The 25,960-nt window shown below is 43.4% G+C and overlaps 1 protein-coding gene across 1 annotated transcript; it reads left to right on the top strand.

Moving 5' to 3' along the window:
* Positions 1–5,607: 5,607 nt before the first annotated feature.
* raraa (retinoic acid receptor, alpha a) lies at positions 5,608–22,226 on the top strand. Its single transcript, XM_038735931.1, has 7 exons — positions 5,608–5,769; positions 13,051–13,192; positions 18,237–18,397; positions 18,547–18,723; positions 18,861–19,065; positions 19,298–19,456; positions 19,720–22,226. Exons 2-7 carry the CDS (start codon positions 13,081–13,083, stop codon positions 19,914–19,916), a joined length of 1,011 nt encoding a protein of 336 aa, XP_038591859.1. The 5' UTR covers positions 5,608–5,769; positions 13,051–13,080; the 3' UTR covers positions 19,917–22,226.
* The last annotated feature ends 3,734 nt before the right edge of the window (positions 22,227–25,960 follow it).

Here is a 25,960-nt window from a genome sequence, read left to right as displayed (position 1 = left end):
TTTCAGTCTTGTGCATATTTGTACATTTAAGTCTAGGCATGCAGTGATTGCTTATAGAGGATGTCGCTGCGAGGGTGCGGCTTCTCTAAGTGCTCTTGTGGCTCATGATGTATGCAAAGTGAATCTGAAGAGCGGCATTACAGACCACTCACACTTGAACTTAATTAAATCATCGGTGCTTCGGCTCTGAGTTTGAGAACACCATGCTACATTAAGCTATTAAGATATCTTGGTGCTACACACACACACTTACATGCACACACCTGCAATGTAAATATCAAAGGAGAGATCTGAGATAGTGATATTTCGGAGCTTTGACAAATTTGTCATTCAGAATTGGTTTCATAAGATAAGTACGTTGTTAATTCATGGCCAGCTCACACATTGTTTAGAGCAATTCAGAAATAGAAATAGTTGGATTTAAATTTTTAATACATACATTATGTGGCAGAATTAGCGGAGGGGCTAGTTTCAGCCGTAGCCTGTGGTCAGATGTTAGACAGACATCAGCTCCTTTAAATGGACTTCTGCTATTAGGGTGGGGTAGGGAGGGAGTGGGGAGGGGATGTTTACTGTGTCAAATGATTGAATATGTGATTTCTAAACTGAAAATGTCAACAAAAAATGAACTAAGTTATTTCAAAGCAGAGTCAGGTTTATTTTTGCTGGTTATACCTGACGGCCTGTGCTGTTTACTCCCGCTTCTGGGACTGGTCTGACAACATGCCAGAATGTAGTCTTGAATCCAGCCTTGTGTCTGGCTAACAACAATTGTGGGCACCGTACCGCTCACGTGGTTTGTGTTACACCTCCTCACCAAAGTACAATAGATTCCTTATCAGTGATTCCTTGCTGTTTTTCATTTGAACATTATTTTCAGGGTTGCTGGTTCCTGTATCCCTAAGCAAAGCGGGGTGTTGTTGTCTATTCATGCTAGCCCTCTCTTGGCTAAAGGAATGATATTCTAGCTGTAGCTCGAGTATTAGTTACCGTGATGACTTTGCAGGCTCTGGAGGGGCTCCGGTATGGAAACCTTGCCAGACACGCACATTTCCAGTGTTAACATGTTGCAAGGATATCGAGGGAAGCTCTCCAGGCGAGTGTGAGTCAGTTCTTCCAGTGTTTGTGCGTATGATTTTGTGGATCACACAATAGGCAGGCTTGTATGGTGGTTGGTGTTGATGAGAGCTTGGATGCAGGCTGGTGTTGAATAATGCCTGGGTGAGGGCTGCTGAAGGGCTAAGTAGCTCTGTCCTCTCTGCTGAGCCTCTCTGCCTCTCTGTCCACAGGCCTGCCATTGTTTTGCTCCATGCCTCGGCTTGACAAGGCTCCAGAAGCCAGCCATTGTATTTAATTACAGTCGCCAGCCCCCTCACAGACTCTTGTCCTTGTGTCCCAGATTTCCATGGGTGCTCTCATTAAGACTGTGCATTCTGTGCGTGTGTTTATGTGCGTGTGTGTGTGTCCGACCGATGAGTTTTTTTTTTATGGCTCTAGGAAAGCCCTCAGCCTCTGTAAATGTAGGCATGGATACAATTTTTATGTGTTTGGGTGGGTGGCGCATCTGTTTGTCTAGGCGCTTCTAATGAAGGAAGCTTTAACTTGGATGAATAGCTCTGTGGTCACACTAATAATGCAGGGCTGTAATCAAGAGGGGCAGAAGAGCGCAGAAAACTGTGAATGTTTTTTTGCTAATGAGAAAATATGCCATGTTATGTAAGGGCTGCTCTATTTAAGTTTAATTTGTTTGACATGAGTGTGATGACTGCATGGCCCAGTGGCATGGGCAAAGATGGCCCGTAATGACCCTAATAAAATGGCAATGAGAAGCAAAGGACGGACACTCTCTCCCTGCCCACAATCTGTCGTCCTTCTCACACTCACCCTCGCAGCTCACTTTGTGACCAAAGCCATTTTCTCTTCTACCACAGTAAAAATAAAATGGTATTCTTACTGCTGTATGCATAATTCTCCTCTTTCTTGAAAACAGTATAAATTTGGATTATGAGCATGTGAGTTGTCCACGTTCTCCCAAATATATCGCTCCTTTCCTCTTTTGCTTCACACCACTTAGGGATTTTTCTAAATACTCCCATTTGTTATTTTTCAAGACTTTAAAGGGGCTATATGTAAGTTTTTAATTTTAATAAATCAAATTTTCATTGCCTTATTTGTCAATGGGCTCAAAACTGACTTAGAAATGAAGCACACACCTGTTTTCTCTGTTGCTTGCATCAGCCACTATTCTGCTTTTAATGTGAGGTCTCCAGGTTGGATTCAGCCCTGTGCGCGCTCCCGAGCCTCTCTCGTGCTACAGCGACAACTCGGCAGCTAACCACATGCAGTCCACTAACACCATAAAACAGCCGGCTCACAGCAAAACACAGGCTCCACGTAAGGATACAAAACAACAATAAAGGTTTATGTGCTGAAGCCCATCAGACCAAAAAGGTTCAGATGATGTTGATTAAGAACAAAGTGAGCATTAGTAAAGCTGGAGAAACACAGAGAAAGTCGCATTAGCTCACCAGCTAACGCCGAGCAGTTGCTAATGTTATCCAGTGCAAAGTTATATCGCTTTCCACATAACTTTATGAACTAAAGCCACCCATGTTACTATACTGTGTACCACTGTGGATTTAGCCTGCAAGAAAGGATGTAACGGCAAAAAGCAAATGTGGAGCGATTTGTTTACTAACGTTAGCCTATAGTGATGCAGCCAGCTAATGCTACAGTAGCTTGGACCTGCCACTGGTTTCTTCGTAACGTTCAGTTAATGGTTATTGTGGTTTTACCAATACTCAGGTACACAGCTTCTCCACCTCTTCGTCGCTGTAACTAACATGACCCACATAACATAAAACACTGCAACGAAACAGTCACAACAACCCAGAGGAAGAGCCATCCACTTACACTAGTTACAGTAAAGTTACTTACTGCAGTCTAACTGTTATAAAGTGTGACACACTCTCATTATAATATCCATTCCAGCTCACTAACCGTTTAATTATCATCCAATACATGTAGCTGTGCTGACATTGCTGAGCCTCCGGGGAAAGATACACAGATAGTAAAGATAGTTGCTGAAAAGCAGCAGGCGAGCTAACGATGTAGCACATCGGCTAAATGCAGTAAATGTATCGTGATCATGTAACGAGCATGGATTAGTTTAACCTGCAGCTGATAAAACAATTACTATAACGTTGCAGTGGTAGTTTACCTGAGTTTCCAGCTCTGTCTGTCTATAGCCGCTGTCACTCTGCCTTTTTTCGGGAGTATTGAGCCGATATGCCGCTCGCTGCGCTGAATGAAATGTACGGCGCCAGTGTTGACTCTGAGACGGGAACATCAAAGTAACAGAGCCTGAACATGTCTGGAGAAAAGCCACAGCCTGCATGCTGGTGTTCCTGCGTTTATTTTGGTATTTCTGTATGAAAAAGGTGTTTCGGATTATGCTCTGTCATCAGTTCAAGCGATGACAGAGCATAACCACCGCTAGTGGCCACTGGAAACTCCATAATGCCCCTTTAAGTTATCGTTTTTATCACTTCATCTGTTTTGTATTTTTTGCCTTTTGTTTATTGCTCAAGCACACCATAGTTCTCTGTCTCTCCTACATCTTTGCCTTTTTTTGTGCCTCCCTGCTTTCCTCAATCCCATCTCCACCCTACATCTTGTTTGCTTTTTCCCCCCGATTGCAAGTAAATGTCCCGCGTCTTCAGAAAAGAACCTCACTTTGTTAAACAAATAAAGTCTCCTGAAGTAAATAATCAGCGTGTCTCACTCCAGTTGCTTGTCAGTGACGTCCTTTTGTCTTTCGAAAAAGGTTGTAGATGGTGTGAAAGTGACATGACAACTGGGCCTCATAAATGAAATGTCTTAATATCGCGGGCCTGATTGGGTGTCACTGTAAGGTCTTGCAATATGAGCTTTATTGCTGCTTAGCTTAACTGTCCCCGTCACCTGAAACCCACTTGGATATGCTGTGTGAGATAACACGCAGGCTTTGGAGAGGCTAGATTTTGGTGTCTGCTTGGTGCTTGTGTCTGTTATTTTTTCCAGGAAGCCTTGGACATATCTGGGCATCAGGTTGGTTTATTGAGGTTGCGCTGAATGTAATCTTCCCTCTGCACCATCTGCTGCATGCGCATGGAGATTGGCAAGCTGAGGCCCACACACACAGTCACTATAAAAGGATAGGAAAGGGCGCGTGCGTGTGAGAGAGAAAAAAACTCATCCTTGCTTTAATATTGTAAGTATAAGTGTGATTAGAGATGTTGTGTCAGGATCCAGTGCGAGCATAGTGTTCGTCTGCGGTGTGTTCCCAGCTGTACAACGGGCCTGCTGAACCAGCCCACTCTGTTAAATATAGATGGCTTATTTACACTCAAGCACTGAGCTGGAGGCACCTACTGAGCTGCTTGTCTATCTCCCCAATCCCTCTTCTGTTGAGCTAGTGATGCTGGGCGGAGAAACGGGGCTGCAGTGATGCACACATATAGTAAACAGAAGCATTTAAATCCCAAATATTCTGAGTTTTAATTTTGTACTGTAACTACTCAGTTCTTGAATGGTTGTTTGTGGTAAGGCCACCACCCCTGATGCCTAGTTCATTGACTCAGGCATCATATTGGCATCAGTATAAAAAACTGGAAAACTTCGACAGCCTAGTTACAAGAAGAAAACACATGCTCCATTTGCAAACAGAGATTATACACTTATTTAGTCAGCCATAGGCCACAGGGTGCAGGTCTGTGCTGTGGATGTGTGTTTTTATATATTTGATTAAAAGTCGTGTTTTGTACACACAGGTTGTTGAGGTCAAAGTCCAATACATATTACATTAAGGCAACAGCGGGTTACTTCCCTAAAATACCACAACACTTTGTTTACTGTGTACAAGCACACTAAATATGTGAGCCTACAAAATGCCCACATGCTGTTTGGTTTGTCATATTAGTGCTTGTTGGATGAAGACGGTGTATTCAGCCTCGTACTGTTTACTGGTATTTGTTGCTCTTGAGTGGTACAGTGCTTTATCCTTTAATATTTCCAAGCATTCATGCTGCACAATTTAAAAATAAATAACAGCACAACTCCGGACCTTGTAGAAGAGAAGAAAGCCTATCTTTGAACACTGCTAGCAAAGCAGCTTCTTGCTGTAACACACACAAGCCATCATATCAGCAGTAAATAAGAATACTCTGCAGAGGCTGGTTTCATTGGTGCTTTGATGGTGTGTGTGTGTGTGTGTGTGTGTGTGTGTAAGAAAGTGTTTGTTCTTTGAAGATATTTGCAGCGTCTTTCCTGTGGCGGATCTGAAAATGCCAGATCAAGAAGTAGCACTTTTTTTTTATTTTTTAAAACACATTGTTAGAGTGTGAGTAAGTTCCCCTTCTGGTGATTTGTATTAGATGTTGTCAGTAGTGTATTATTCTGGACTGGGCTGTTTAAGATCTGTGTGTGTGTGTGTGTGTGTGTGTGTGTGTGTGTGTGTGTGTGTGAATGCACACATGAGATTCTGTGTTTATCCCGCTGATATCGATTAATGCTGCACGCCTGTCAGCACGCCATTTGATAGTGTTTACTAACCCCTCTTGTTGCTCTCTCCTCTCCACAGCAATAGAGACCCAGAGTACCAGCTCAGAGGAGATAGTGCCAAGCCCGCCCTCGCCTCCCCCGCCACCCCGCGTCTACAAGCCCTGCTTTGTGTGCCAGGACAAGTCCTCAGGGTACCACTATGGTGTCAGCGCCTGTGAAGGTTGCAAGGTGAGACTCCTGGCCTTCCTCTGAATCTGCCAAGCAAGCAAGATGTTCATCAATCTTGTAACCTTCGTGTGATTTACATAAGGAAACAAAAACACTCTAAGGTCTTCGCAGCCTAAGCTCAGATGATGAAAATGATAAGGCACGTCATTTTGAGTATTTCACATCCTTTTGGGTTTTTCAGTGTTTAATGCTGGAATTTATTGTTGGAACAAGTCAAACTTGACTACTTTTTCGTGGGGAATCATCTACTAACATTATCCTTTGCTTTACTGAGCTGCCTAATCATCAGTATGACCTGGACAAGTTGCAATTACCTATTTCAACACTTCAGCCTATATCTGAGCATATTGTAAAGATAACCTATATGATGGGCCTGCCTCTTACCACTTACCATATGTGAAACATTGTCAACTATCAATTGTTGTTGCTAACACATATCAGCTTTACTGGCATGCCCGCATCAGCCGTCTGTTATCAGTACAGCCACGTTACACAGGTGCTGAAGAGGCCTCATAACCCCTATCTGCTCTGTTATCAGTTGAGAGTTGCTGTGTGCATGCATACATGTTCTCCTGTTATTGTGAGCACATAGACGTCTTTATCTCACTTCTCCCAAGGCACAGAGCCAGAGTTGTGTAAACTCAGAGGAGGCTGGAGATGAGGAGGAGGCATCTGTGGAATCTAATGTAAAGTTTCTGCCAGGTGCAAACCTTATCTCTATAACAACCACCTTGTTTTTGGTTTTTTGCACAGTGGTCATGGAATCTTGAATTTAGCAAATAGGATTTCCAAACATGTAGAGTCTTAAACAGAACAAGAGTATGTAAACCCTCCTTGCAAGGTTCAGTCATGACAGCAGCCTGTGTATAGCAAGAGGAGGTAGGGAGTGGCTGACAGGTGCCCGCCATACCCTCTGACTTATTGACTGTGCAGCCAATACTGTGTGTGTTTCCATATGTGCAGGGATAGGAGTGATGTGGAAGAAAGGGGGGTAGAGCAGAGAGAGAAAAGCAAAGACTGTAAATAAAAAGAGAAAAAGCCATACTGGAAAAGGCGGGAGGCAGTAGCAGTAAAAAAGAAAAAAGGAGAAAAAAAGTGTTAGTATGGGCAGGAGCTCAGGGGGACTGTAGAAATAAATACAAAATGATACAAAGATGAGAGAGACTGCAGGGAGTGAGATAGCGGGAGTGAGAGAGCAGACTGTGCTCTGGGAGACATGAACAGCTAGAAAAGAGAAGCTGGGATGGTTGTGGGGGCAGAAGATTAGGCGGACGGGGTACAGGGGCCACAGCTGAACTCACTGACACCAAGAGAAAGATGGTCAGCGCATCAGAGCACGGGGGGGTGGGAAAATGACTAAAGAATGCAATGGGAGGAAAGCACAGGAAAGCTGGGAGCCTGGCACACACATACATACTAACGCATAACCTTTTAACACAAACCCCCTGAGTGCTCCATGAAACTTAACCTGCTCCCCAAATGTGACTTATAAAAAGTTAACAAAGTAAGTAAAGGCCGACCCCTGTGCTGTTTTATAGGGGCAACCAAACTACTGCTGACTTTGCTGCTCCATGGGTCCTGTGGAAACTTGAAATATCTATGTAACGGATTTAATGTCTTGTTTTTAGTTTTGACAGGTTTTGTATGTATAGACATCCTTAGACTAAAGGGAATTAACCTATTTTATTTACCTCATTCATATCGAATCTAATACTCCAAATTATATTCAGGTTAGTGGAAATATATGCTTGACTGTCGAGATGAGACAAATGATTATTGTACAGACAGAAGGAAGAGATGGGGGGTACTGAAAATTAGCGTCAGTATGAGTGTGTTTGTGTGTACTGAGCAAGATTAAGCTTGTATGCAAGTGTGTGAGACAGAGAAACAGGAAGATGGTGTGTAGTAGCCCTCACCCTTCTATTCTGATAATATTGTGTGGCGTATGATGTGTTTCTCAACAGTTTAGCACAGGTAGAAGATGTGGCCATGCATAGGCTTACAGCTATACACAGTCAGGTTTGATGATCATGTTTTGATTTTTATGTATTTTTGTTCTATAATTTAATATTAACGCTTCATATTGGTAGTGTCTCACACATACTTCATTTATATGATATGCTTCAAACAAATTTGTTCACTCTTAAGTGGTTGGTAAAGTGGACAGCTACTAAGCTAGCTGCTGACTACTTTATGTATCTTGACTATAGACATGTTTGTGTCCGTGTGTGAGGTGTTTGCATGTATTAAAAAGTATTGACTTGGAACTCAGAAGGTGTGCAGCATCTCTGCAACCATTTTTAAGGCCTAAATGACTTTTATTATGTCCTCTTAATGTTGCTCCCTATTGTCTGATAGCATCTGATTAAATAGGGTTATAAATAAATAAAAATAAAGCTCAAACCATCCGGTGAGTGTGTGTGTGTCTCTGTGGTTGTGTGAGACCAATATAGAAGTATGAATCTCTGTTTTGTGGTTAGTGTCAGTTTGAAACACACCTCTTGTTGCATCAAGCAGCATTAGCGGTAGTTTTAAATGGTCACCTGCATTATTGCAAACTTGCATTGAACTGAGGGTTGTTGGATTAACCATTAATTGTCTGTGTAGTTGGAATGAAAATATGAACACAAATAATCAGAAAAAAGTAATTTATTCAAATTAAGTCAAAAAAGTATGAGACAGGTTGACCTGTATTTATTTGTTTGGTCTGTTTATAAAGTTTTAGTTTGTCAGTAGTCATATCTGAAAAGTTAAAACTCTCAAGTTATGAGAAGTGAATTTTGATTTGTTTTCATCCCAACAGTCTATCAAAGACAAAGAAAGCATTGAAAAGGTATTACACATACAATAGTCTGACGGTTACTAATCATAGATTTAAAAAAATCTTTTACAGTGTGATAAACATAGAAGGAGGGCAAACAATAGATGAGCTGTAAACTTGAGTAATTATTTGTTTCTCCTTAGTGGTCGCAGTGTTGTTCTCCCTGACAGCTCAGAAATAGTGTGGCTTTTTGAAGCCATTGTGCAGCTGGGATATAGCAGATTTTTTTAATTAATCAGTCAACACTTATTGTGCAAATGATTTTAAAACAATGGCAAATAATAACTTAATAAGTTTGACAATCAGTTGTTAACACTCTGTCTGCCCTCTGAAAAGCACTGAAACTAAGGCATGATAGACATTTCAGCTCTTTCAGCTCTTAAATGTAGGATCCATTTCATAAAATGTTTCTCCACAAAACCACCAGCAAGCTCTGCATGCCTCCTTGACTGGATATAATTCATTTCCCAGATAGATTATAGCTGAGGTAGATATATTTTTAACCAGAAAAAGAACACATGCATATAGACTGAGTCCAAACAGCAACAAAGTAAATCACATTCAATTCAATCATATTCTGAACCAATAATCAGATATCCTGATTAGTTTTAGGCCAAGGTAGGGGAGGCAGAAGGAAGTAGAGGAGGTTGCCCTCTAATGAGAAGATCGGCGGTTCGATCTGCTCCTTTAGTCTGCATAGCTGTTCCATCGGTGTGTGTGAATGTTTATTTCTGTTCTGAGTGATTTTATTGGAATTGGACTGCTGCTATTTGTACGGAGTTCAATAGTCTCAGGCTTGATTTGAGGACATTACTGTATAGATAAGGCTAATAATCTAAACCAAACTACTAGGACTTTAAAGGTGAATAATCCAAAATTTTTATATCTGTCCTTTGCATTGAGACTCTGAAGCTGTGTTTGCACGACAGTGATACGGGTATAAAGTCAAAGATGAACCGGAACTTAAATAGATTTTAACATTTTAATACCAAACCGGTTTTGATAGTGTTGTTTTAAACCCGTCTGACCACACACGTCTTGCCCGAATGTACTCCGTTCTACTGAACACAACAGCTCAGCTGGTTAGTAAAGTGTTACCATAATCATTAGGAATGTTGCCTAAAACTACGAAAATATCCCATGTTCAACAGCTAGCATCAGCCGCTAGTCCCCAATTCGTGAGCTGACTGTCTGCCTACTCAATAGCCACAGTGATAATTTGAAAAATTCAGGATGCCTTCTCTGTATCACTTCAGAGGAGATGACTTGGCATAGTGTACTTAATAATTCAACACTACAGGCATGTGAATGTATATGGTTGTCTCATCTGAGACTGGGGTAAGTTGAGGGTTAGCAGCGTCTGCTTTGCTGCAGCATGCCAAACTACAAAGGCATTTCCTGGGGGCTGTAGTGAACAGAGGAAACAGGAGGGGGATGTTGAGCTCTGCTACTTGGAGACAGCTTGTTCGTTTGTTGTGTAAGTTCTATCGCCCGCACATACTCATTGGCGTTGCACTTCTTTTCCCCTCCAGATATTAACACTTAAACATTAAATATGCATGCCCACCCCCTCATGTTTATGTTTTTGTCTTGGAGGCATGGCAGCACGCAGCAGGCGATCTCTCTTCCTGGTATCCGCTGCAATGGGAGGCAAGTAAATGTGAATGCAAGTTAATGTGTGGGCTGTGCACAGGCACACGCATATCCACACATGCAAGGATGCGGTGGGAGGCTGGGAACGCACTCTTAATCTGGGCACAGTGTGAAAGTCATGTAAGAGAGGATTCCTGTGCTTCCCTGTGAACTTGCCAACCCGACTGCCCCCTGGCTTCCCTCTTAATAAGCATAGCATTACCTATAGCATATCCTCAAACACATGCAAAGTAGAACGCACTGACCTACTCATAAGCGGGTGGGGCTCTTAAAGCACACCAGGTAGACAGCTGGGAACTCAAGTACATGACATATGCAATCATGTATGTGCTGTTACCTTTCGCTCCTTCTCTTTCATCCCTCCCGCCCTCTCCCTCTTCTTGCGGCTCTCATCTCCTCTGAACACTGCAGGGTGGCTGACAGGCCTGCTGAGGGCTCTTGTCGCCGGGGTGGATTAAGCGGTGATACAAAAAGAGGCTTAAGGGCCGCAGGAAGCAATGACTCCTAAAAGGAGGAGAGGGGGGAAGGGGCGGAAACGATCAACGGTCCCACGAGCCGGCAGCGACAGCCAATCAGGAGGTGCTGCGAGAGAGCACCTGAGCCTCATGATGGTGGGAGGGCGTGGGTCAATCCCCTGGTGACACTGGGGTCAGGGTCAGGGCAATATCGGATCAAAGAGGACATGATACACGCACACATAGGCACATACAAAGGCCACGGACCTATCCCTCAGCATCAGCAGCTAAAATTAACGTCAAGCTACAAGCCTTGTTGTCTCCACTTTGTTGTCTGTCTGGCCTCATTATTCTGCTGGGAGATGGCAGGTCTTCTCAGAGGAGTTTGTAGGTATCTGCTAGAAGTACCAAACTTTCTATTTCTAGGCTGGAAATTGCGCATGAACAGCAGGAGTGAGATTGAAAAAGTGTGGAGTTGTTCACCCTTTTTCAATTGCTAAAAAAATCAACAAGTTGCAAAGCAGATATGATGAAATCAGGACAAAGGTTAGATGAGATAACCCTCTGAGGACTGAAACTCTTCCTCTACCAGCTGGAAGAAGTATATCATCATGTGTAATCGGCACTGTCGCCCCCGCTCTGGTACCTTCTTCAAACAGATACATGACAGACTGTACCCTCTTCCTCTTCGTAGTTCATTAGAAGCCTGAATCACTTCCACTTTGTGGTGGATGGGAGATGTGAGAAGAGCCTGGTGATCTGGGAAGGACAAATTGTGGGCTTAGGTCCACCGGCCATCTGTCGGCTTGCAAAGATAATCCCTCGGCATGGGATGGGCCTCCCTGGCAGCTACCCCACCCCACCACACCAGACTCCACTCCATTCCCTCTTTCCCTAGCTACCCCTACCCATCCTCCTACTGACCAAAACATAACCCGTGCCCCACTGTGTTGCATCAATACTGACATTGACCTGTATTACATTTGTCCCGAGTCCTGCTTGCTGAGTACTCACTCAGTTGTGGCTGATTTGCATTAACCTCTTTTTGATCTATTTGACACACAAGGGATGTTTAAGCGGTAAGGCCACAGAGGTTAACAGTGATTTTATTGAGGTTGCCTGCTATTGAGGAGAATATAAGTTATTATGCAATGCTTTTCCACTGGTTTGTCATTTTTGACTCTCGTAATACATGGGCAGCAGTTAGAGGCCCTCCTGGTTCCAAAGCACAGTTTTTCCATTAACAATTCTTGAAAGCAGAAAATATAAAAAATTCAGTCATCAGATTTTGGGATATTTTTAGACAAGGGTACCTAGCCGGTTAGGGATGTGGTCAGTTTCAGCTTTCATACCAGAAATCCCAGGTGTTGTTTTTTATTTAAAGCATAGATAGCTCCTGTTAAACTTTTCTCCTCAGTTCTTTTATTACCCAGTATCCTGAGCTTCTTTGCAGCTGTTAGAGCTGTTCTTAAAGTTCATAGGGAGAGGATCTAAATTATTACCGAGGTAGTGCATGGGACACGTGTTGCATCCATCAGGGAGAGATACTTTGCTCTGTTTCTATGTCTTGCTTTTGTGCCATCAAAACATAGTTAGTCTCCCAAAGATGGCCCAATTCAGCTCAGTGACCAAAGATGAGCTCATTAGAATTTGTCCTCTTCCCAACACGCATGGACTAAATTTTTATATGTATTATCAGATTTTCTTTGATCTAGTTAGATTGAAAAGGGAAACACAGGAAACGAGGGATTCCTTTTTTGTTCTTACACAACGCACTCATGTTCTCCCTCTCTCTCTCTCTAATAATACGTGCTTGGCCTGGATCTGGAATTGCTTATTTCTGGCTGTGTAAACTAGGCCATGGTTATATGGCACCCAGTAACCCCGTGCCTTTTGCCCCAAAATCCTTTGGATCTGAAACATCACCAAAAGCATTTTTGTGTTGTCTCTCGAGTGGCCATCCTAGAGGAGGTGGGAGACCTCATGAGATGATGGCAGTCCACTGACTATTGGTGTCTGTCCAGATTATGCCACAGAATAAACTCTTTAAGGACTTAACCGTATGGTAGTTCATTGCCTTTGAACTGCAGATGGTCATGGCCATTCTGATCCGCCTCTTTTTAATTTAATTCTTTTTAACCTTGCGTGTAATTTAGGGGTTTCTTTTTTAAAGGGACGTTGTTAACATGGGCAATGCATGAGGAGAGACACACAACAGCAAACCGTACAATATTTGTTAAGTAACTGAACTCTTTACTGCTATTTAGGAAGGTAGTTTCATTTCCCTCACACTTCTTTTGACACCTATCCCTCTGCCAACACCTGTCCTCTCTCTGTCTTTCTGTCCCATAGGGCTTCTTCCGAAGAAGCATCCAGAAGAACATGGTGTACACTTGTCACCGGGAGAAGAACTGCATCATCAACAAAGTCACCCGCAACCGCTGCCAGTACTGTCGGCTGCAGAAGTGCCTGGAAGTCGGGATGTCCAAGGAGTGTGAGTATAAAAACCCACAATGCCCTGCTCGCATCGGGCTCTTAGGGCCAAGCACAGATCATCATATTTTAATTTGTTTAATCCCTGAGCGGTTAGCATGATTGTTACCATTGCAGGAAGTCTTAAGCCTCAGCATTTGTAGAGATATGTTCCACTACCAATATTGCATAAGCAATGACTATTGATGCACTCACATATCAGCTTTGGCTGCAATTCCAGTCTGAATCCTGTCAGTTTCTGTGACTAAACTCGTACATTGATGCCTTTTAGTTGATTTTGTTAGTTTGGAGGCTCCCGTTTGAAGAGAATACCCACTATAAAAGCGAGACAAAGGGTAGTCGTGATGTAGACTGGCAATAACAGTCAGGGTGTCGCCAGGCTTGGCAGGCCTCTGTGATGAATATGTTCTCACCTGCCGAGAGTGAAAGAGCAGGCGTCTGCTCTCATCATTGCACCCCGAGGGCTGTGTGAACACACACACACACACACACACACACACACACACACACACACTCACTCACACATATGTACACGCAGGCAGACAGACTTGATAAAGTAATTGGAAGAGGTGTGACCACTACAGAGAACTCAGAGGCCAGCCGGGTTCTTACCTCAACCCTGGTCACATGACACACTCTGTTGTACACACAGGCACACACACACACTTACTTGTTATCATGTTGCACATTACCAAAATGTGTGTATGGGGCACATTTTCACTCATGAATACTGATTCATAAAGTAATAAATAGAAAGTGGTATATGCAGATGGAAAGCGTAGCACCTCTCCTCCTCTCACCAGCACACACCTGTTTAAAACTCCCATGCAGACTCCATTGCTCCATCCCTCTCTGCCTCCTGTCTTCCCAGCGCTATTTACCTCATCTTTCTGGTACGGCGAGTGCAGGGAGTGCCACAGCACTGTGGCTTACAGTAAAAGAAGTTATCCTCTGAGCTCCTTACCTTTGAATGGGGCCATTAATCATGGTTAGAAGGATCACAGCAGCCAGCTCTTTTACACACACAGAGAGAGAGAGAGACAGAGAGAGAGATGGGGAGAGAAGGAGAGAGACAGGGGCACTCAGCACACAACAGGGGAATAGACTGGAGTTGGAGAGCTATCTAGTGGTGAATAGATAGTACTGAACAACTGAAAACAGCTAAAATTGGTTTTCTGAATGGAATGGAGACTGGAAATTTTTATTATCTGATAGATTTTGACCCACCAACACATGGTTTTGGTTTAATAGCCTTTTTCTGATTGTGGTCATTTTGTGCAGATTGCTCATCTTGTGTCCTCAGCAGTGACTTTGGCTTGTGAAACTGGTCTGGGCTGGTGAGGAAGGAGACGCTGGCCATCTGGGGCCAGCAGGGAGTCTTTCTGCCTCTCACACTCACCGACACGAGAACACACGCAGACATAAAAATGTGTTCTCGTGCACACACTCAAATTATGGACTTGCAAGGTGACAAACACAAAGTGGTATGAATAAAAACGCTTTAATAGTAATATGCTCGGACAGCTCCAGTTAAACACCATATCCTGTCTGTCACACACACACACGCAGAAAGTGGACCCCCTGCTAGTGCCGGGGACGTCTGGGTGACCTTGTGTCTGCCGGCAGACAGGTCCAGATGACAGTGCCAGGCCTTCTGCCAGGTGGCAATGCCAAGCAAGACGGCTTCAGAAAAAGAGAGGGGGTTGGGAGCAAGTGAAGGGTTACAAGGGAAATGCCTGTAAGCCTAGTGACACATTTATATCAACCTGACAGTGGTTCGTTAAAGAAGACCAAGACTTATGGCCTAAATGAAATCATATTTAGATGGCTTAAATGAAAAATATTAGCATGTATTGGCTTATTTATGCCCTTGTTGCCCTTAGCCTAGTGCAGTGGTTTCCAACATAGGGGCCAGGGCCCCTCAAAAGGGGTTATGAGATAACTGAGTTAGAAAGAAACACATTTCTGCTACATCAAAACTATGTCATTTCACTCATTTTTGCATCAAAAAGTATTCAAATTAAACTATCTGAGAAGGTAAAAATCATTCTTTGTTTGAAATAATAGCAGCTCATAGAAATATGTACATTTTGGCAAGAGGTGGCGAGTTGACTTTGCTCTGTTTTAAAGGGTCACAAGCCAAAAAGGTTGGGGAACCCTGGATTCTCAAGCAACACAAAGGAAAGTAACTTTACTCCCACTACTGACACCTGTCCATTATGAGTCTTTTTTTGTGCATCAGTGATGATCATATGGTTTAGTTGCACAATCCTTGAATCCTTGAGGTTCAGACCAGCCACCCTACCTCATCATCGTCACCCCCCCCCCCCCCCTTTTTTTTTCCCTTTCTCACAAAGCTATCGCTAACATGTTCCTCAAGGAAAAGTAGAAAAAGTAAAGTAATACGAAGCAAAGGACGTTGGAGAACAGAGTATGGGCAGGATAAGATCAGCCGGAAAGAAAGGGTAGCAGAGAAAGATGAAGGCTGTGAGAGGAAAGAGTGTTGAACCAAATGTGAGTGAGAATGAAAATCTAAGAGTAGAAAGAGCAGAAGGGGGGGGCTGGAGGACAGAGAGAGGGAGAAAGTTTCATCACTGTCGACAGTGGCTCTGCGCTGCGAGCAGCGGGAGCAGCGGGAACATTGACATTTTTATCTTTCCATTGAATTTAATCTGTGTGATGGACGAGCTGCCAGTGCTTTAATTTTCCTCACACGAATTATCCCCGTCTGCCCACCTCTCTCTGTCTTGTGCACAGACACACACATACACACAAACGCACACACAAATACACACCGAGGCACTAACAGGAATTGTCTATTAACGGCACACTACAGCTGCAATCCAGTAAGAGAACAAATGATTGAGTAATGGGTGGGTGGGTGGGTGTGTGTGTGTGTGTGTGTGTGTGCGCTGTCACAGTATTCTGTACACGTTACACACCGGCTCTTGTAAATCATTTTTATTCGATGAACACGTAACCGCAAACAATCCAGGATGCAAGTTCCCCCATTAGCATTCATATTCTGATAATGCATTTGGAAAGATGCATTGCTTCTTTAACGTGCACGCAAACATCAAATGCACGTTCGTGGCCACACGCACACACACACACACACACACACACACACACACACACACAATAAAAAAAAAAAAGCAAGGCAGTATTTCTATCATTTTCGCTCCCCCGCTACAGTCCCCAAGTTATTGCATGTGGCAATTCGCCATGACAGATCGCCAGTCGTGCCTAATAGTTCTTTAATGACTTCATTAAATTGTGTTGTGCGGCTTATGATTGCGCTGCCAATTTGTCAGCGCGGGTAATGTCTGGGCGCTAGGGATGCCCCACTTTTATTTGTGAATTAATTGGACATGGACTATGTTGCAGCCCTCCACCCCTCCCCTCATGGCAGACAGGTCACAGATTTCCAATCAGCACCATGAGCAGGGCTGGCCCAAATATGTTGAGCAGCTTACTACGGTTTTATGCAATGCGTTTCCTCCACTAGGTCATAATTGACTTGTTAAGTAAGTGGAAGTGGCAAGCATTTTACTGTTTTGCTTGTTTTCACTGACATGGTTTATATAACTGTCCAATTATAACATACTATGTAGGATGCAATACTGCACTGGTTGTTACTGCATGTCCACCTAGCCTACCACATCACAACCAATAAAATGCTGGCACATAATGTATTACCATGCTCCACCTGCACAGCAGGGTCTTCTTCATTTCTTGTTATGGCGAGCAATGCTTAGCAATAACACAGTGCGGCATCAGACTTCCAGCCCCTTCCTTCCTCCTTCCCTTCATGTTCTCCCAGGCAGGGAGGCCTGTCTGTGGGCTGATGGATGAGCATCGGCACCGAGTAGTGCATCCCTCCCTGGCCCCGGGCTATGCCCCTCTGTCACAGACACTGATCTCCCTTCAGCCCGAGTGCTCTCACCCTTAATGGTCAAGGTTAGGATTAAGACAAGGAAAATCTGATCTTAGGTCGGACGCTGGGGAAATTCAGGTACCTCGAGGGGAGGTGGGGATGCGAGGACAGATAGAGATGAGTTTAGGATGGTGGGATGATTTAAAGCATAAGAAACACAATCTTGGAATGGGGAGATGGTGTGCAGTGGTGAGAACAAAATGAGAGGAGGACAAGGAAAGAGAGCATGTGTTGTATAACCGAGAGAGAGAGCGAGAATAAGAGAGAGAACGCTGGAAGGTTTTTTCTTTTTTTCTTTTTCAAGCATGGGCTCAGCAGCCGAGCCCTTTTAAAACCATTAGAGGCAGGATATTTGTCATATTATGTTATTAGATTAGCCGGGACCCCTAATGAAAGCTGTGGCAATTTGTCAGCCTTATGGATAGCTCCATCCACCACCACTATTTATCATCTAGCACCACATCCCACCCCCACCCTCAACACACACAAACATACACAACCCAGTCATTGCTAAACTGCACCTCAGTCTGGATGGGCTGGAAAAAATGGATGGAGCCTGTAATGGGATTCCAATGCTAAGCACACCGCCTAGTGTTTTTTGTCATTTGGTGTGAGCACACTATTCTGAGCCAGATCGCCCAGAGGGAAACCACATTGGATTGTTTCAAGGCCCCCCCCCCCCCATTACCATAGACCTTCTTCGATGGAGCTGTCTCACAACATTTATCTCGTAGCATGGGATAACAAAAGTGATGCTGTGGTTGCTGCTGCCGTTTGCTGCGGCCAGAGCATCTTTTTCTGCTCGAGTTCACCTTTGATCTTGATCTTAGTGTACGTTATGGTAGTGCTTATATGGAACATGGAATGTGGGGTTATTAGCATGTTGTAAGAATTTTTCAAAGCAATCTGGACATATTTAATTGGTGATTAAGGCTGCAAAAATTTGGTTTCCACTGCAGGTTCTATGTGATTTATTAAAAATGTAAAATGTGTCATCAGTTTCGTGAAGTTTACACTGTGTAGCTGAGGTACACTATGAACCATTCTTAACTTTAGACATTTAGCTATCTAACTAATCCTCCCTGCCCCTCTCCTTTGCTCCCTACAGCAGTGAGGAATGACCGGAACAAGAAGAAAAAGGATGAGAAGAAGCAGGAGTGCACAGAGAGCTACGTGCTGAGCGCAGACACAGAGCAGATGATCGACAGGGTTCGCAAGGCGCACCAGGAAACTTTCCCCTCTCTCTGCCAGCTGGGCAAATACACTACGGTCAGTAGCATGACACTGACAAGCTGCGTGTCTATATTTGTTCACCTTTCTTAGCTGTAGTTTATTGTACCTGCACTTGTCTGTATGTAATGCATATATGAGATATGGCAATATCTCAAATTTTTCCTCACCTCTTCCTGTCCTTCCAGACTAACAGCTCAGAACGACGTGTATCCTTGGACGTAGACCTGTGGGACAAGTTCAGTGAACTCTCCACCAAGTGCATCATAAAGACGGTGGAGTTCGCTAAGCAGCTGCCTGGCTTCACAACACTTACCATCGCCGACCAGATCACTCTGCTCAAAGCCGCCTGTCTGGACATCCTGGTAAGAACAAAGGCCTCGCGTTTTTTAATCACAAAATTTCACAGAACATTACCCCGCCTTTTAAAAAGACTTAGAGCAGAGGAGTGGTTAAATTGTCTAAACAAATCAACAATGCGTTCTGTCTCCGCTGTCCCCAGATACTCCGGATTTGTACGCGCTACACCCCAGAGCAAGACACCATGACTTTCTCAGATGGACTCACGTTAAACCGAACGCAGATGCACAATGCCGGCTTCGGTCCCCTCACCGACCTGGTTTTTGCCTTTGCCAACCAGCTCCTTCCTCTGGAGATGGATGATGCAGAGACAGGGCTGCTCAGCGCCATCTGTTTGCTTTGTGGAGGTAGGACAAGTTTCCTCAAAACTTATTGAACATTCTCTTTGCCCCAAAACCGTGCAATTACATAATTTTTAACAGTTTACTGAAGCTATGGCTTGGACTGAGTGGCACCCCTGTCTATATGGCTGAAATAACAGAAGGGTGGCCATGCTTTTTAATTGAGCACCACCTAGTGGCTAACTGTGTTTATGACAGTAGGAGATGTTGACAGATTTTTTCCCCTGTTTGTCCTCAGATCGTCAGGATTTGGAACAGGCAGAGAAGGTTGACGTCCTGCAGGAGCCCCTTCTGGAGGCGTTGAAGATTTACGTAAGGAGGAGGAGGCCCCACAAACCGCACATGTTCCCCAAGATGCTGATGAAGATCACTGATCTGAGAAGCATCAGTGCTAAAGGTCCGTGGTCCTCACTAGTGTTTATATGTGAATAGCACTAAAAGGAATAGTTAATGAGTTGATTCTTGTTTGGCTGAAACATTGTTATATATGTTTATAATTTTGATAATAAACATTTAGTTATGCATCAATTTTCTTTGTTACATTTGACTTTTCTCACTTTCATGTCATATTAAAATTGTGTTGAATGAATATATACCTCAAATGTTTTTGTAAGAACTTTGGTAGTTAATGTTTTCCCATCTCTCCACCCCTCTCTGCAGGAGCTGAGCGTGTCATCACCCTAAAGATGGAGATTCCCGGCTCCATGCCCCCTCTCATCCAGGAGATGCTGGAGAACTCAGAAGGTCTGGAAAGCGGGGCTGCAGGCGGCCGACCCAGCGGTGCCCCCCCAGGCAGCTGCAGCCCCAGTCTGTCCCCTAGCTCTGCCCAAAGCAGTCCAGCCACACAATCGCCGTAGTAGCGGCCCACCTTTTTAGTTTTTTCCTCACGATGCTCTGTCTCCTCCCTCGATGTCCTAAAGAGGAGGGGCGAAGGAGGGGGGTGCCTTTACCCTGACTGCTGAACACAGGAGACTGGCAGAGCCAACCTCCTCCTCTCCAATGACACAAACCCTCACCTCCTGATCTGCTTTTCCTCACTCTGGAGCACAGTCCTGGCGTGAGAGGGGGGTAAGGCCAGGTCAGGCCTGGGGAAACAGGATGCCTCTGAGAGACCACACCGTAAACACTGCTGATGACTCCTCCTCCTTCTCCCTTCACTCTAATCTCCACTGCTGCTCCTCCCCTATTCACCCAACAGACTGATGGAAACAAATCTGGATGCAGGGGAGGCCAGTTTTGAAAGGAACCGAGAGTGGGTGATGCACCGTGAGATGACTATATGAACAAGGACAATGCATACAGACTGACTTGAGAAACACCAGACACTTTTTTGTTGTACTCTGAGGCAGACTGCAAGCTTGGGACTTGTCAAAAGACCCCCCTCCTCAAAGACTCTGGGTCTTTTCTCTTTTTCCAACTTCAAAATAACAGATTTCGTACAAAAGATATATAAATATATATAGAAAAAAGTTAAGGAACTATTGTGTTTGACATGTCCAGAACAGAATGGCAGGTTGAAATGAGGATATGTTTTCTGAGATTAGAAATTGTTGTATTCCTTCACTGTTTGAAGCTTTTCATACCCATTGAGAGTATTGAGAGACGTTTCAGTTTTATCACATTTGTACATTATTCTAATTAACAAAAAGCAAAAGATGTTGAAATTTCTCTCCAGTCTACACATGCAAACACAAGCAAACAAACACACACACACACACACACACACACACACACACACACAAATGTGCACAGAAAACAAGTCGCAATGAATATCACCTACTATTCCAGGTTGGATTTGTTTTCCTTTTTCCTTTTTTTTTGCTTCCAAGAGAATGGGGGAAAAAAATGATTGTATGATATGGTCACAGGTCCTTTCAAGAAATCAAATTAATGAAGATTCATTATTAAGGTGTATTTTAAGTAGCCTTTGAGTTTGTGTATATAAGCTGTATTCATTTCTTTAAAACTATGAAGAGTTTTAGGCTTCACCTGATTTTTTTTTTTTTTTTTTTTTTTTTTTTTTTTTTTAAGAATACCTTTTATGTGTTTTGTTTATAGGTCTGTGATGCAAGAAAAGACATTTTGAGCACATTTTACTGAAGGAAGTTCTTTCATGTTTTGTGTCCTACTAAAGACTGGACGACCCTTAACCAATCACTGGCTGTTCAGAATGTGGCTTTCACAAACAATGTCAACCTTTCTCCCCCCGTTCCACTTTTTTTTTTTTTTTAAATACATACAGTAGATAACAAAGTAGCACTCCAGTCGGGGCATAGCTTTTTGGCCATGTAGCAGAAAGAGATGGTGTTTTCTGAAAATGGTGAGCTAGATGCCACTTGTAGCTTGCCGGGTTCAAGTGAGCCACAGCAGCTCGGCTTCAAGGAGAGTTAAAATGTGAAGAATGGTGTACATACACACTGTATTAAACACAAGTGATTCTCAGTAGTCTCTGAATGAATCAATCCGTAGTGGATGGGAAAAGACTAGATTGTAGTGACTCCTCTGCTCTGTCAGTGGTCAGGCAATTGTAAGGTCCCAAATATGATGTCTGTCAAATCTTCCCCTGGCAACCTGTGGTAGAAACAATTATGTAACCTTTTTGCCGGATCCAGAGCAACTTCGCACCCTGCAATTCACTTTACACCAAAACGCCTTCACCGTTAACACACGTCATCTAGACCATCATTACTGTACACATGCCAATGTCTCAGGAAGGAATCATTTTTTGTGCTTCGCCTGTTCTTTGTATGTTCTGTGCTGCACCTCCTAACCCTCCTGTCACACAAACACACACTTCTGCTACTGAGCCCCTGACTTTGTCTTCAGTCACTCATTTTTGTTCGGCCTGGCACACCGGGACTCGTTCATAGAGAAACTGACCCCGCAGCGTTACGACTTACGATGCCAGTGTGGAGTCTCTCTTGAGTCGTTCATGTGTTCTTTTTATTTGTACAGTCAAAGCTGCTTTCATCATTTTAGGACTTCACCTGTCCAGAACAGCGCACAAATTTTCCCTCTGCAGCTAATCTGGAATAGCAACAGACACACCGTCAGTTTGAGAAGTATGGAATATGTTGCAGTTTTGTCAAGATTATCAAGCGACTTTGGAAAAAAACAAAAACAAAAAAGATCAAAAATAAAACCAACATTTAATAATTATTAAATGAGTTTTGTGTTGCTCACGTGTCATTTATTTCACTGTCTGCTACAGGGGTGTCCTCAGTATAGGTTTTCATACATCATATTTATAGAAAGAAGAAGTTTTGGGGGAAATCAGAAGGCAGTCACTAACTTTCTTGACACTTTCTGAAAGCCTTGGAACCCCCTTTTCATGTGCGTAGCAATAGCATAGCATTGAAGAGACTGATAACAAGTGTTCACAGGTAACCATTAATACTGGGGTAGGTACACTGCTCAAAAAAATAAAGGGAACACTAAAATAACACATCCTAGATCTGAATGAAATAATCTCATTAAATACTCCTTTCTTTACATAGTTGAATGTGCTGACAACAAAATCACACAAAAATTATCAATGGAAATCAAATTTATCAACCCATGGAGGTCAGGATTTGGAGTCACACTCAAAATCAAAGTGGAAGCACTACCACACTACAAGCCGATCCAACTTTGATATAATGTCCTTAAAACAAGTCAAAATGAGGCTCAGTAGTGTGTGTGGCCTCCACGTGCCTGTATGACCTCCCTACAATGCCTGGACATGCTCCTGATGAGGTGGCGGATGGTCTCCTGAGGGATCTCCTCCCAGACCTGGACTAAAGCATCCGCCAACTACTGGACAGTCTATGGTGCAACGTGGCGTTGGTGGATGGAGCAAGACATGATGTCCCAGATGTGCTCAGTTGGATTCAGGTCTGGGGAACGGGCGGGCCAGTCCGTAGCATCAATGCCTTTCTCTTGCAGGAACTGCTGACACATTCCAGCCACATGAGGTCTAGCATTGTCTTGCATTAGGAGGAACCCAGGGCCAACCGCACCAGCATATGGTCTCACAAGGGGTCTGAGGATCTCATCTCAGTACCTAATGGCAGTGAGGCTACCTCTGGCGAGCACATGGAGGGCTGTGCGGTCCCCCAAAGAAATGCCACCCCACACCATTACTGACCCACCGCCAAACCGGTCATGCTGGAGGATGTTGCAGGCAGCAGAACGTTCTCCACAGCATCTCCAGACTCTGTCACGTCTGTCACATGTGCTCAGTGTGAACCTGCTTTCATCTGTGAAGAGCACAGGGCGCCAGTGGCGAATTTGCCAATCTTGGTGTTCTCTGGCAAATGCCAAACGTCCTGCACAGCGTTGGGCTGTAAGCACAACCCCCACCTGTGGACGTCGGGCCCTCATACCACCCTCATGGAGTCTGTTTCTGACCGTTTGAGCAGACACATGCACATTTGTGGCCTGCTGGAGGTCATTTTGCAGGGCTCTGGCAGTGCTCCTCCTGCTCCTCCTTGCACAAAGGCGGAGGTGGCGGTCCTGCTGCTGGGTTGTTGCCCTCCTACGGCCTCCTCCACGTCTCCTGATGTACTGGCCTGTCTCCTGGTAGCGCCTCCATGCTCTGGACAATACGCTGACAGACACAGCAAACCTTCTTGCCACTGCTCGCATTGATGTGCCATCCTGGATGAGCTGCACTACCTGAACCACTTGTGTGGGTTGTAGACTCCGTCTCATGCTACCACTAGAGTGAAAGCACCGCCAGCATTCAAAAATGACCAAAACATCAGCCAGGAAGCATAGGAACTGAGAAGTGGTCTGTGGTCACCAACTGCGGAACCACTCCTTTATTGGGGGTATCTTGCTAATTGCCTATAATTTCCACCTGTTGTCTATTCCATTTGCACAACAGCATGTGAAATTGATTGTCAATCAGTGTTGCTTCCTAAGTGGACAGTTTGATTTCACAGGAGTGTGATTGACTTGGAGTTACATTGTGTTGTTTAAGTGTTCCCTTTATTTTTTTGAGCAGTGTAATTTATTTCAGAGGCATTTTTTGTTAAATTTGTTGAAATTCTCTTTACATCCCGACAGCAATCAATAAATCAAATGCTGACACAAAAATATATCTGTGGTTGTTGCAGGACTGTAATAACTACAGCTGGCCTGCTTACCTACCTGTCTACCTGCGCACATTCTGCCCATGCACTCACTGCGCATGAAAATGTTTTGAGGGAGGCCTGAAGGGAGGGTGTGAGATTATTTCAGTTGGATACTTTCAAAATCTAGCTGTTGCCTACTCCAGCTTTAATATTTATATATATATATATATATATATATATATATATATATATATATATATATATACATATAAATATTTAAATCACCCACTAAATACATAGCAGAGATTCTTCATGGCAACGACCTCAAGCAAAATCAGCATTAAGGTTAGGTAAGGTTGAAGCTTTCATCAGATTTCATAAGCAGTAACACAACAGTGCTCAAATCATTACTGTCAGGGGTTTTGCAGCTACAGCCTTGCTTGGTCTGGTTTGACCATTTGTTTATGGTGGCTAATTTTAGCACAGAGTTACTGACTCTATGACTATGTTTTTGCAACTGCCCTTATCCTGTAATTCTGTATTAATGGCCACAGAGGCTGGTGTTCAGCAAAATGTATGTTGAAAATTAAATAATAAGAATAATCGAATGTATTGGAAGAAATGAAATCACACAGAAAGTCTCTACCTCCAGAATGTAGCGCTTCTCAGTAGTGTAGTGAGGAGGCATAAAAATAATCACATATCGACACAAAATATTATTAGAACTTAATAATTTGTTTTCTTAATATCCATGTATTACCAGATCATTATTATTTTGAGAGCAAATTATGTTGCAAATATGGGTCAATAAATATTTTTAACTCACATGTTGACATGTTATAGAAAGCACAGCTGTTTGCTTTAGGTATCTCAATATGCCAAGTCAATAAACCAGTATACATAATATCAGGGCCCTGGAATACAAGCCTTGTTAATGTTAATGACTGTAGACTATTGTCATTTCACGCATACAGCAAGTACACACAGAGAAATATAACAACATTCCTCCAAGATGAAGGTGCTACATAGAACAGCAAAACACAGATATAACTCTGACTACACTGACTTATAAGACTACATTTAAAGTGCATGTACAAAAGGAGAAAGACCACAGAAAAACAGGATGACAGTGCAAACTTACTAGTTGTGCAGTGTTTTTTCTGTAATGACATTTACTTGTGTGAAAATGATATATTGTTATTATGTACTATAAATAATGGTTCTCAATGCTGTGATATCCTGCCATGACCCTGATGACAGCTTCTCCATTCAACTGGACCCTGGTGAGGTTTTTGAAAAATATCTTTAACAAATCTTACAGAAGTTGGAGACACATTTATATTATATTATATTATATTATATTAGAAAATCTATGGACAACATCAGAAATGCTAAGCCTGACTTCCGTGAAGAAACCCTGTGATAGGGGCTGACTAGGCTCTGCCAGAGCCCTATAGAGGGCTGCAAAAACCATAGACTGTATATTGAAAGTACTATGCCCCGCCCTCTTACTGCGATTGTGACCCTTCAACCAATCACAATCCTTCGCGCGGAATTTCAAAAATTTTCAAATGAACATCCCTTTACAGAAGGGAGATTGTTCCGCCAAATTCGTAAACAAAATAGTCCCCTTAACGTAAATTCAAGTTAAATGTAATGCACAAAACCAAAAACATCTTTAAAAACGCAGCAACACATACATACATCAAAATACATATATTGTGTCCCAAAATATCAATTATTCCGAGTAGTTTTTTTAGGTTAATGTGTGTTTATTGTGTGGCGTAGTGATAGTACAGCACCCCTAGGAAAGAGTCGCGAGACGGCAAGTGACGGCTGTTCGA

The sequence above is a fragment of the Micropterus salmoides genome, unplaced genomic scaffold, assembly GCF_014851395.1.
Source record: "Micropterus salmoides isolate LMB-PRFRI ecotype aquatic unplaced genomic scaffold, ASM1485139v1 Ms_hic_scaffold_21, whole genome shotgun sequence".
Lineage (NCBI taxonomy): Eukaryota > Metazoa > Chordata > Actinopteri > Centrarchiformes > Centrarchidae > Micropterus > Micropterus salmoides.
The sequence above is the reverse complement of the archived record's forward strand: the minus strand, read 5'-3'. Positions and strand labels throughout refer to the sequence as shown.